Here is a 13,625-nt window from a genome sequence, read left to right as displayed (position 1 = left end):
GGGCTGGGTGTGGAAGGGCAGAGAGGAGGCAGAGAAAATAGCGACAGGTCCTGGCAGTGGCCAACTTCATAAAGAGCCAGCAAAAGTCAACTCCCTAAAGGTGAAGAAGCCCTCACATGTACACAGAAATCTAGAATCTTACCATCCTGGAAATTTCAGTGCGGGTTAAAAGAACTTGGAAGACGAGGAGGAAAAATCCTCATTTAAATGAAAATAAAAAGTTTCAGAATGGAAAGTGGGTTTTACCCAAAAGAAGATGGAAATAAAGAGTTTAGAATTTGAGAAAAGAATGTAGAGCTATAGAATATGTAAGACAGGTAAAGAATTACCATCCTACACAGACCTGGAACCCTGAAAAAACCAGCAACAACAAAAGTCAAGCAAAACAACCACAGACTGAGAAACCACATCCTGGGCCCAGAAAGGTTGATTCCAAAATTCACCAGTTCCATGTGGCTGCTGTAACAAATTACCACAAACTCAGTGGCTTAAAGCAACACACATGTATTATGTCACAGTGCAAAACATGAGAAGTCTCGCTGGGCAAAACTCAAGGTGTTGGCAAGATAGTGCTTCTTCTGGAAGCTGGAAAACCCATCCATTGCCTCTCCTAGCTCCTCCAGTCCACCTACTTTCCTTGCCTTGTGGCCTCTTCTATTTTCCCAGGCAGCAACCATATCATTCCAAGCTTCGCTTTCATCACCGCATCTCCTTCTTGGACTCTGACCCTACCAGCTTCCTCTGTGAGGACCCTTGTGATTACACTGGGCTCGCCAGGGTAGTTTCCTCAAATTTCTTATCTCAGTCACATCTGCAAAGTCTCCTTTGCCACATGAAGTAAAATGCTCACAAAAGTTTCAGGGATCAGGCTGTAGATGCCTTTGAGGGCTGTTATTCTACCTATCATAATAGTCAACCCTGACATATATAGCCAAATAAGTTTTGCCTTTTTAAGGTAAATAAATAACTCTTTGTACAGTCAGGCAAGAAAGTCAAGCCACTTATGAGAAGAAAAATTTCTCTTACCTTAGTTTTCTTTAATGTGCATCTAATGCCCAAAGACAGTGGAGAAATTCCTACAACTCAAGAGAAGAAATGGGAATTTTGTATCTAGACAGCTGTCCCTAATGTATAAATGTTTAAATGTTTATTTTTGAGAGAAAGAGAGATAGTGAGCAGAGGAGGGGCAGAGAGAGGGGGACAGAGAATCCCAAGCAGGCTCTGCACTGACAGCAGCGAGCCTGATGCGGGGCTCAAACTCATGAACCATGAGACCGTGACCTGAGCTGAAGTCATACGCTCACACCTACTGAGCCACCCGGGCACCCCCAAAGATACAGTTTTATCAGTGCAAAAACTTTGTGAGCATTCTTCTCATGAGCCCATTTTGGGTAAACTACTCAAGAATGGAATTCCAGAAAGTAAGAGATGAATGAGGAAAGCACAGTACAAGCAAGCACCTGCAGTGGGTATTGAATATATTTATCTGTAAAATCCCAAACAAATGAAAGCTTGTAAAGAGAATGATGGCTTGACAGAAAAGAATGGAATCGGGGCGCCTGGGTGGCTCAGTCAGTTAAGCGTCCAACTTTGGCTCAGGTCATGATCTCACGCTTCGTGGATTCAAGCCCCACGTCGGGCTCTGTGCTGACAGCTCGGAGCCTGGAGCCTGCTTCAGATCCTGTGTCTCCCTCTCTCTTTTTCCTTCCCCTGCTCACGCCCTGTCTCTCTGTCTCTCAAAAATGAATAAACGTTTAAATAAATAAATAAATAAATAAATAAACAAATGTTCCGAATGATGGATTATGTCAGCAAGATGCCAGTGTAGGGAGCCTTACACATCATCCCTGCACAGAAACATTGATTTAACAATAATATTGGTGCTGAGATACCTTGAAAATAAATCCAGAATCCAGCTAAGAAGTAGAAGCTAAGTAGTAGAGCACAAACTGAGAAGCAGTCACATTTTTATAGGTAAGAGGAGCGGTTTCAATTTATTCACCTTAGTCCCTCCCCCAAATAGGCGTAGCTCAGCACCAAGAAGGCTGCCTCAGCCTGTGAGTCCTCCATGGGGGGGGGGGGTGAGATTGAAGGATGCACCTGTGCCCTATGGCCTCTCAGAGTGCCTTCTAGGGAGCTGGTTTCCATCATCTCACCCTGTACTTAGTGTGGAATAACCAAAAGAGCTTGGTGCTTGATACAGTTAGAAACAAAGAAAAGGACAGGACAGTCTCTTATACCCAGCATTTTGTTTTGTTTTGTTTTGTATGACTGAGGAGAAGCAGAGAACAGATTCTTTTCCTCCAGGAGGGAAAGGAGGAAGCAAAGGGGACCTTGCTCCTGTCTGGCCTTAGAGTGGCTGATATCAAGCACTGCTGACCAATGGAAGTGTCTTCCAGGGAAAGTCAGTCCATGGGGGGTAGGAGAGGTGGTGCTTCTTCAAATGCAGAGGCAACAAAGCAACTCTACAAGGAACATGAAGAACCAAGAAAACCCAACATAAATAAAGGGATAAAACAAATCTTCATAAACCTGAAAGAAATGGCTATCGTGAATTATAAATCACTTTCAACTCTAGTATAAAAGTTAAAAGATGAAAGTATTAAAAGAATTATAACTATAGTAATTTGTTAATAGATACACAACATACAAAGATGTAAACAGGCATATATCAGTAACAAAGTGTGGGGGAGGGAGAAGTAAAAGTGTAGTTTTTGTAGGAAATTGAAGTTAAGTCACTATCAGCTTAAAATAGACTACTGTAACTAAGCTGTTTTATGTAAGCCTCATGGTAAACACAAATAAAAAACTTGTAGTAGACACTCAAAATACAAAGACAAAGGAATCAAAGCTACCAGTACACAAAATAAGCAGCAAAGAAAGACAGCAAGAGAGTAAGAAAGGGACAAAGGAACTATGAAACAGCCAGAAAACAATTAACAAAGGGAAAATAATAAGTCCTCACTATCAATAATTACTTTAAATGTAAATGGATTAAATTCCCCAATCAAAAGGCATTGAGTGGTTGAATGATTTGAAAGAAAAACAAAATCCAACCATACGCTGTCTACAAGAAAGTCACTCAGCTTTAAGGACACACATAGTGAAGGGCAGGATAACAATATTTCCTCCAATGGTAAACAAAAGAGACAAGAAGTGGCTACTCTTATATTAGACAAAATAGACTTCAACAAGTCAAAACATGTCACAAGGGATGAACAAGGTCATTACATGATGACAAGTGGATTGATTCATCAAGAGGATAAAACAACAACTATGTATACACACACACACACACACACACACACACACACACACATATACACACATACACTCAACATTGGAGCCCCTAAACGTATAAAACAAATGTTAACAGATTTGGAGAGACAAATAGATAGCAATACAATAACAGTAGGAAAATTCAATAAAGGATAGGTCATCCAAAAGAAAATAATAAGGAAATAGTGTGCTTGAACAACACTACAGAGCATTTGCACTTAACAGATATGCACAGAATGTTTCATTCTACAGTAGCAGAATATGCACTCTTCTTAGATGCACAAAGAAAATTCTTAAAGATAAATAAAATGTTAGGGCACAAAACAAATTTGAATAGATTTAAGAAGACTGAAATCATACCTAGCGTCTTTTCCAACCACAATGGTATGAAACTAGAAATCAGTAACAGGAGAAAAATTGCAAAATTCACAAATATGTGGAAATTAAACAATGCATTCCTGAACACCTAATGGGTCAAAGATAAATCAGAAGGTAGGGACACCTGGGTGGCTCAGTCGGTTGAGTGTCCAACTTTGGCTCAGGTTATGATCTCATGGTTCATGGGTTCAAGCTCTGCGTCAGGCTCTGTGCTGACAGCTCAGAGACTGGAGCCTGCTTCAGGTTCTGTGTCTCTCTCTCTCTCTGCCCCTCCCCTGTTCATGCTTTGTTTCTCTCTCAAAAATAAATAAATATTTAAAAAATATATATTTAGAAGGTAAATTAAAAAATATCCTGAACGAAAGGAAAATGAAGACACAACATACAAAAAGGTATGGAATGCAGGAAAGCAATGGTGCTTAAGTGCCCATGCCCACTAGCAAATACATGTTGTTCAAGGCTTGCTGGTCTCATAAGGCTGACCCATGGGTCCAAAGAGCGAAGCACCACACAAGCACCCTTCAGTCCGTGGAGATCATGCATACTACTCTGTGCAAGTCATGTTCACGATCAAGTAGCAGCCTCATCTTTTAGAGTGATTCACGGCATTTCTGTTTGGGCCAAATGTGTGAAACAAACCTTTTCTAAGTCATATGTTAAAGATTTTATCTTTGGTCCTAAGGTCTTCTTCTGACCTTAGTTTAATCCTTAGTAAACAGTCTGCTGCCTATTAAAGGTTGCAACCATATGACTTTGGAAAATGCAGAGCAATAAATAATAGAATTTCAAATAGTTCAGTATCTGCGTTACATTCAGGATAATTAAAGTCACAAAGAAAAACACAGATGGAAGACAGCACTCTTGGCAATCATTACAAAGGCCAATCCAAATTCATTCTCTGGGCTTCTTCTTGTTTCCCCATTCCTGACCCCCAGCTTAACCCTCTGACACTCATGAACTCCCTATTCTGGTTCACCGCCCAGACATTCCCCAGCCCCTCGCCTGCTTTATTTCTCTCCATCACACTTAATTTTTTCATTCTACATTTTACTTGTTCATTTGCTTTTTCTTTTTTCCTGTTTTCCCGTCATCAAAAGGTAAATTCTGTGAAAGCGAGGAACATATGTATCTTATTCGTCGCTAAGCCCCACTGACCACACAGTAACTGGACGTTGCCTGTCCTTAACCAATATACGCAAAATAGAAAGCAATCATCTCACATTGGATTGTCATAAAAGTGTTATGTTTATTTGCACATATGATATATTTATTAATAAATTAATGAATATAAAATATTTATGACCTGTTCAGTTCTATCTTCATCCTGTTAAGATCTCTAAAACCTAACAAATAGGAGAATTAATACTTGTGAAGAAGATCTCAAGTCATTAGAGAAGCCAAAATGATTTCTAAAAAATAAAAAATTGAGTTTGGCTTAGTACTCATTTTGTTTGATCATAGGCTAATTATTTTAAATCTCTAAGTGTTAGTGTCTCTAAGATAAGTCGGCTTGTTGGATTATTACATTCGCCTAAATATTTATTACCCAATCATTTTATTAACGGTTAAGTTTCTTGCTATACACCTGATTCTAAGAAGTTGAGGAAAACAGCTGATTCGTGATGAAGTTTGAACAGAATCTTAGAGGTGTGAGTAGAAAAGTTACGGGGGGGCCATCTCATTACCTTTTCGTATAGTAGGTGTGTCGCTGTCTGCGATCAGTTGCAAGCAGTCTTGAATGACTGAAAAGCAAAAATATATCCTTTTAGTTACTTGAATAGGAACAGTAAGGGAAGGAAGAAAAGTGCCTGAGTCCACAAAGCTATTTTTCCAGAAACACCGAGCCAATTCTACCTCCTACGGATCCTGCACATTGTTCTACAATTACTTTGTGAAATTTGCCCACAGATATTTATTATAAATTTTACTTAAAATAGAATATGTCCTTGAAGTTCATGGTTTAGAAAAACCCTACACACTGTTGAAAAACGGTAAGTATATCATCTTTATTGTTCACTGTAACTTGCCTTCAAATATTATGCCTGGACAGAAAGCGAGTTTATTATGTGTTTTTCAAGTCTATCATAGACATGAACCAAACTACCAGAATATTCCAAAGTGATTTTTTTTTGTTTAAAAAAAAATCCCTAACGCTAATTAATAAGTCAGTGGTCGTGCTAATAATATTAACATTACTGAAAATAAAAACAATTGCTAACATTTATTGAGCGGATATAAATACAGGCAACCTCACAAAAATCCTAAAAATTACATCCTGGAAACTAAGTCCTGCACAGTGTAAACAACTTGTTCGGGGCCTGCAGCGGGAAGTGACGGGGCCAGAATTGAAACCATGCCCATTTCACTCTGGAGCCAAATTCAGGCTTTTGGTAAAGTGTTTTGGACCAAAAAAAAAAAAAGAAAGAGGGAACATCGTTAAAAATAAAATGGGAGATTTCCCTGAAACCGCATAATCAGTAAAACTTCTGGGAAGCATCAGTTCGCATCGCATCACTTATCACATGTACAATATTCCAGAAAATATTCAAGGAAAGAGAGAACTATTCTGTTAAATAAAGACAAATGCCTCCAGGTGAACGCAAAATAAGGACATTTTCCATGGGAACAGAAAACAAAGCAGTATATATCTCTGCAAATCATAAAACAGAAATTTAAGCATGCCTATTTGAAATTAAGAAAATATTAGTTTAGAGTTTTTATTATCCAGTAAGTATTTTATTCCGAGTTGAAGTGGGATATTAAGAACATGCTTCTCTCTGTACACATTTTAAGAGCTTGACACAGTGAATTCTGCTTCAGTTGATTAACTGAAAACATTCTGATATTTACAACACGGAGTAACAGAGGTAATCGTGATAAGTTCTTCCCAAGCTGTGCAAAGACACAGGCCTGCAAAGAATACAGCGAGTATTCACATAAGAAAATCTGTCATCAAGTTTCCCTTGGTATTTCAAGGTGGAAATATCATGTGAACAACTGCAATTCTTGTATGACTCTGAAACTTTTCTACCACGTTTTCATGTAAACCTGATCATTTTGACAGAGGCAGAACATTCTGGACTATTCTGTGATTCTTTTATTGATCTGCAAAACAACGGGAGCCATGTCTATGCCATAGGGAAAATGTGACCCAGTGCTGTTACGCTGACAGACCTTCTGCCACGACAAATATGTCAAAGCATCAACAGTGGCAAGATGGTCATGAATAATGGCGGCTTGAGAGAAAGGATTTAACGAAAACAGCCAAAGCAGTGAAAGTCTGAATAGCGTGCACAGGATCTAGGGGAACCCTGCTAAACCTATTTGAAACATGTTCCTATCTCTCTAACAAACACTTCTTAAGGGCTTACTGCTCAGTTCTGTGACAGATGCAAGGGTCAATCAGAGCACGTGAAGCTTTAACCTTTCTTCCACACAGAAGAAGAGGCAGATGTTGACACAAGTCAAAGTCAAATTTCCAAACGTTCCATCTTTCCTTTGCGGCACATGCACGTGTACATAGAGATTAAATGAGATAATGCATGTGGAGTACTGCGTACTACTCCTGATACGCAATAATTGCGAAATCAAGCTTGGTTATTACGGCAGTCGCCGTGTTAGCACTCTTGTTCTTGTTCTTTACTGAACCCAGTTAACTGGGCCCATGATGGAAGCCCACGAGGAGAGCACAAAAATCCGATTCACCCAATAAAGAGAAAACCAGGTTACTCCCTGTTTCAACTAACCCTTTTCTTGACCACTTACCCAAAACTCCACAGGAGTTTGGAGAAAGACTGATGCCTTGAGGCTACCAAACTGATAAGAAAACATCTAAGTTTTAATCTCCGCAGCCCAACTCCAGTTGGCTACAACCTATACGTCAAGAAACAATGATCTATTCTATCAAGAAACAATGATCTATTCTATCATGTAGTAGCAGAAATCTAACTTTTAGAAGAAAATGCACTACGGAGGGAAAAGTGTGTTTCAATAAATACTCTTCAGAAAGGAAAATGGAATATTAAAAGAAAAGTTCAACAATAGTATTTGAATTATACTCACTGAAGCCAGTGCCATTCATTAATTTTCCTTACTCCAGAGAAAGTCACCGGGCTTCTGAAGGAGTTTTGTTGGAAATCAGCAGAGGACTTCCCATTCTGGCCTCCAGAGATGCTGCTTGGGTCCTATCAACCTTATCAGTGTTATTTACCTCTTCACTTTCAGCTCTTCCTTTTTAGAAAATTCCATATCCATTGTCATCTTCTCTCTCGTACAACAGTCCTTTAGGACTTTCCCATTCAACACAGATGTGACCTTAAACTATAGACTGTCACTCACAAAAAGTGGGTCAAAATAGCAACACTTTTTCATCTCTCCCAGTAGCAAAGATATCCAAACACAAGAGTTCTGAGAATGCACAGTCTTGTAAGAAACACAAGATTGGTAGCAAGTATGATGTTCATCGATTGTGTTTAGTTTTTAAAAGTCTTCATACATCTTTCCCTCTACTACAATGGAAGGAAATTTGAAGAGTCTGAGAACAATTTATCTTTTTTTTTTTTTAAATTTTTTTTTTTCAACGTTTATTTATTTTTGGGACAGAGAGGAACAGAGCATGAACGGGGGAGGGGCAGAGAGAGAGGGAGACACAGAATCGGAAACAGGCTCCAGGCTCTGAGCCATCAGCCCAGAGCCCGACGCGGGGCCCGAACTCACGGACCGCGAGATCGTGACCTGGCTGAAGTCGGACGCTTAACCGACTGTGCCACCCAGGTGCCCCGAACAATTTATCTTTTTAACGAATCAAGGCTATAGCATACATTAAAACTTTCCTGTGTGTGATGGGGTCACGCATATTTCTAAATGTATATATTATATATTATAATGATGTGTGAAAAAAAGGAAAATTGATCTTGTTAAGTACAAATTTACAGCATAATATTTATCCATAATATTAAACTTTGTGTAAAATATTTCTAAAACAAATATATCATATTGACGGCCAAAACAGTTCACAAAAGAGAATTCCTAAAATAAGAGTTTTCAGAACAAAAATAATTTGCTATTGCTCAATATCTGTTACAATAAAATCCAACCAACCTCACAACTAGACTAGCGTTGAAATATTTTCCCTACGGAAAACATCTTGAGTTTGAAAGCCATCTGTTTCCGTCTAACCTTTATGTTACATTTGAAACACCATTTAAATAGAAAAAGGGATTGGAAAGTTAACGGGATTGCTGGTATCTGCTGTATTGTTTTCTGTATTGGATCCGAACCTTTTCAAACTGGGATCGGGTTTATTCTCTTTATTTCAACAAAAGTTCGATCTAATATCAACCACCATAAATACTGCAATTACGCAGATTATACATAACTCCAGTGGAAAACACAGAGCGCTTCCCATTACATTCGCCCCATCCATATGATCCACACCTACTCCTCCTTCGTAGTCCTTTTTACTCTTCTCATTCAACCTTCTTCCAAGCTCTTCAGTCTGGATGAGATGTCCTTCCTGCATTTCCCTGTGTCCCTTCCTCCTTCTGTCTTCTTACTTAGTGCACCACAGGTTTTAAAGAATGAGGACCCTGAAGGCGATGTCTCTCTTTTATTTCTGTATACCTTACCATTCAGTGTATGAGGTCACGAGAAATACAGTTTGGTTTTTCCTGAGCTAGTTTTGAATAAATAATCAGTGGCTGGAAAAGTTTAACCAGGATAAATTCCATAAAGACCCCAATACTGACCTAATGATGAACACAGATTGATGAGGAAATTCAAGAAAGCATGATTTGGGGAAAAACATTTCTACGGGAATGGGAATACAAGAATTTAGGGGTGAAAAAGTAGATTATAAATTCTTATTTGATTGGCGATAAACAGTTTGCCAATACAAGTTAACAGAGTTTTAAAAGTATGTCTAGAGAGCTAAATTGAGAAGTATGTATTTGACTTACCAGGAAAAAAAAAATAGAAATTCCTAATCTTCACAGGGGCCTGCCTGATATATGTTGTGCTTGAGAAACGTCATACATGTGTCCTTGTGGAGACTAAGTTGCCACACGGAGAAGAGTGAAAACAAAGGTTCAGCTGTTGACTGGCATAAATATAATATAAGGGTGATTTGATCGCCAAAGCAATTATATAAATACAGCATCCAAGATAAATTGTGAAAAAAAAAATTAAAAGTTTGTGACCGAGTGTGTGTTTGAAGGAGAATTAAAAACTAATAATAAAAACAAGTTTTCGATTCTGGGTAATTCAGAAAGGTGGTAGCGCTACAATGGCCCTGAGGAAGTAAAAAGGGGTGCTGGTTCTTTGGGAGTTTTGGAAAGAAGTTGACAGAGCAAAACAGAAATCACGACAGTTGATAGCAGTAAAGAAAGATATTATCTGAATGGAAAACTCTGTGTGTGTGTGCATGTGTGTGTGTGTGTGTGTGTGTGTGTGTGTGTGTGTACAGAGTCCTAAGCATTAATTGGACATTGTCACACTGCCAGGTACCACTCCTGATTTCAGTATTTTCTATGCCTAAAGCACTATAAGGATATATAAAATGGCAGTCCTTTGCCTTGGCTCATAAACACTAAGAGTAAAACACAAAACAAAACAAAACCCCAGGAAACAAAATGCCATCTTCCTAAGTTATTTCATTTTACAATTGATGAAACATTTTAATTTAAAATGACTAATTTCATAGTTGAGTCATCATCTCCACAGGATATGGCTTCCCCCCCCCTTTTACCATGAATTCCTTGCATCGCTTTAGAACACTTCTCATTATTAATGGTGTATACTCAGAAGGCACTGGGTATAGGTAACTTACCAGTGATGAAAATTAGCTGCATGACACGATATGCACACATACTTGAAGCCAAGGAAGGTAAACACAAAAATATACCTAATGCTTGGAGAAAGCTATCAGTGAATTGCACAGCCAGCCCTTACACACCTTCCACTTCGCCTTGGACATCTCTGCCTGGCTGCCACAGTGACGATTCAAACTCAGCATGACCCAAATTTATTTCTTTGTCTTCCTCACACCCACACGCCTCTTATTCTTCTGTTTTCTCTTACTGGATATAAGTATCCTCTGAGTTGCCCAAGCTAGGAACTTTGTAAACATGCCTGATTCCTTCCTCTGCAATCCTGAAATCCAACAAATAATCAAGTTCTAATGATTTGAATTTTTCAACTTTTGCTCAGTGTGGATTCCGTCTGTCGTTTATCTCATCCAACAGTTTTACTGAGCACTATATTTAGGTCATGTGTTGTGCTCGGAATAGCAAAAAAAAGAAAAGAAAGAGAAAAGACACTATCTCTACCCCCATGGAGCTTGCGATCTAGGGGGAGGAACAAGTATGAATGAGAATCAGAAAGATACATTGGAAGTTGCAGCTGTAAGAGCAATACAGTGGCCAGACTTTGACCCAATCAGGAAGGCTTCTCTGAACAGTGACACTTAAACTGAAATTAGAAGAAAGAAGGGGCAGCAGGGCGGGGTGGGGGGAGGAGGGTTTGGCGCGCCTGGGTAGCTCAGTTGGTTAAGCATCTGACTCAACTCAGGTCAAGATCTCCCAGTTCATGGGTTTGAGCCCCGCAATGGGCTCTGTGCTGACGGCTCGGAGCTCGGAGCCTGCTTCGGATTCTGTGTCTCCCTCTCTCTCTCCTCCTCCCCTGCTCTCTCTCTCTCTCTCTCTCTCTCTCTCTCTCTCAAAAATAAGTAAACATTAAAAAAATATTTTTTAAAAGAAAAGAAGAAAGAAGGGGGTAGGAACATCCCACACAAAGTCAATAGTCATGAATATACACAAAGGCTAACGTTGGAGGGATACAGCAATATGGCTGAAGGGGGTAGAGACAGACAGACAGACAGAGACGGAGAGAATAATCAAACCCGACCAGAGGAGCAAGCGTGGTGGGTCCGTTCAGATCTTTACTCTCACTGTTCTCCTGACGCTAACACTTGCTCAGCAAGTTGTGCCTCTTAGCTTTTCTACTACTTCTACTCCATCGCTTGCGTTTCCTCAGATTTGCCTTCCTAAACCAGAATTTTATCTTGTCCTTCTAATGCTTATAACTCCTTCAAGGGGGTTCCCCTGCACACAAAACCCAAACCTCCCTTCACAACCCCACGACCTCTACCCTCCCACACCTAGAAGCACAGAAGTTCATCCTCCTGCTCCCAGGACTGCGTATGTGCTATTCTGCCTGGCTAAATACTCCTCACCTTAGTATCTGGTGAAACCCGTCCATCCTTCAGGGCTCAGGCCAAATATCAATTCTTTCCCTGATCCTTCCAGCTAACTATTTGATCCCACTACACTTTGCACATACATCTATTGAAATAGCATTTCACTATTATATCCTAATTGTTTCTATTACTGTCTCTTTCCCTAGGCTGAGTCACTTGACATTAAGAACTATCAGTTACAAATTTGCACAGCATCTGGCTTATATCAGACTAAAAACAAAAAATCTGTGGCACAATTCAGAAAAAAAAAAGATATAACAATATCCAATTTTTCCAAATGATTCTTAAGAACCTCATCCTTAAAGGGCACTTGGTGGCTCAGTTGGTTGAATGTCCAGCTCTTGAGCTTGGCTCAGGCCATGATCTTGTGGTTCGTGAGATCAAGTCCTGCAATGGGCTCTGCACTGAGAGTGCAGAGCTTGCTTGGGATTCCCTCTCTCTCTCCCTTTCTCTCTGCCCCTCCCCTGCTTGTATTCTCTCTCTCTCTCTCTCCCTCCCTCTCTCTCTCCCAAAACAAATAAACTTTAAAAATACCCTCCTCCTTATATCCAACTTCATAATACATGTTAAGTCAAATTAAATTAATGCTTTAGAGAAAATAGATTCTATTAAAAAACCCATCATTTCCATGATATCTGGACCCTCTAATAATCAATCTTTGGGCTCAGGGTTATTTGAAAAACATTTTCCATAACAGATAATCTTCAATAATAAGGATTTTGAATTTTCATCTGTAGAATGGTAGCACACTATGATACATTTTTTCAAGCAAATGGTTGTGTATTTCTCTAAAATTTCTTACCCTTTATTTCCCAGAAGATGTTCTAGAGCAGCAGAAACAAGAGAAAAAAGGTGAGCTGTTAAGTGTGACTTCACAGTCCATGTCAGAAGCTCAAAGAGCAGTTATCTACAGTTGTTTCTCCTGTCTATCTCAAATGGCCTGGCTTTAGGAAGAGGAGGAGAACTCCAAAATGAATAATCCAATGAAGAAATGAGCAAAAGACATGAACAGACACTTTTCCAAAGAAGACATTCAGATGGCCAATAGACACATGAAAAGATACTCAACATCACTCATCATCAGGGAAATGCAAATCAAAACCACAATGAAATACCACCTCACTCCTGTCAGAATGACTAAAATTAACAACTCAGGAAACAACAGATGTTGGCAAGGATATAGAGAAAGGTGAACACTTTTGCATTGTTGGTGGGAATGCAAACTGGGGCAGCCACTCTGAAAAACAGTATGGAGTTTCCTCAAAAAATTAAAAATAGAACTACCATATGGCTCAGATTTGCACTACTAGGTATTTATCCAGAGGATACAAAAATGCTGATTCAAAGGGGTACATGCACCCCAATGTTTATAGCAATATAAATATAACAATAGTCAAATTACAGAAAGAGCCCAAATATCCATTGACTGATGAATGGATAAAGAAGATGTGGTATAGGGATCCTGAGTGGCTCAGTTAGTTAAGTGTCCAACTTTGGCTCAGGTCATGATCTCACGGTTCATGAGTTCAAACTCTGCATCATGCTCTGTGCAGACAGCGTGAGACCTGCTTAGGATTCTCCCTCTCCTCTCTCTCTGTCCCTACCCTGCTTGTGCTCTCTCTCTCTCTTAAAATAAAGTTTTTTAAAAAAAGAAGAAGGGTATCTGGGTGGCTCAGTTGGTTAAGTGTCTGACTCTGGTCTTGCGGTTCGTGAG

The 13,625-nt window shown here is 39.4% G+C and overlaps 1 protein-coding gene across 1 annotated transcript in view; it reads right to left on the bottom strand.

The window, feature by feature from the left end:
* TNFSF13B (TNF superfamily member 13b) overlaps positions 1-13,625 on the bottom strand; it is a 34,273-nt gene that overhangs the window by 10,341 nt on the left and 10,307 nt on the right. Inside the window, exon 3 of the mRNA XM_047849425.1 lies at positions 5,343-5,399. Coding sequence (XP_047705381.1) covers positions 5,343-5,399 — 57 coding nt within the window. The remainder of the gene's footprint in view (positions 1-5,342; positions 5,400-13,625) is intronic.

This window comes from Prionailurus viverrinus, chromosome A1 (assembly GCF_022837055.1).
Source record: "Prionailurus viverrinus isolate Anna chromosome A1, UM_Priviv_1.0, whole genome shotgun sequence".
NCBI classification, from domain to species: Eukaryota; Metazoa; Chordata; class Mammalia; order Carnivora; family Felidae; genus Prionailurus; species Prionailurus viverrinus.
This window is presented reverse-complemented; position numbering and strand designations above follow the sequence as displayed.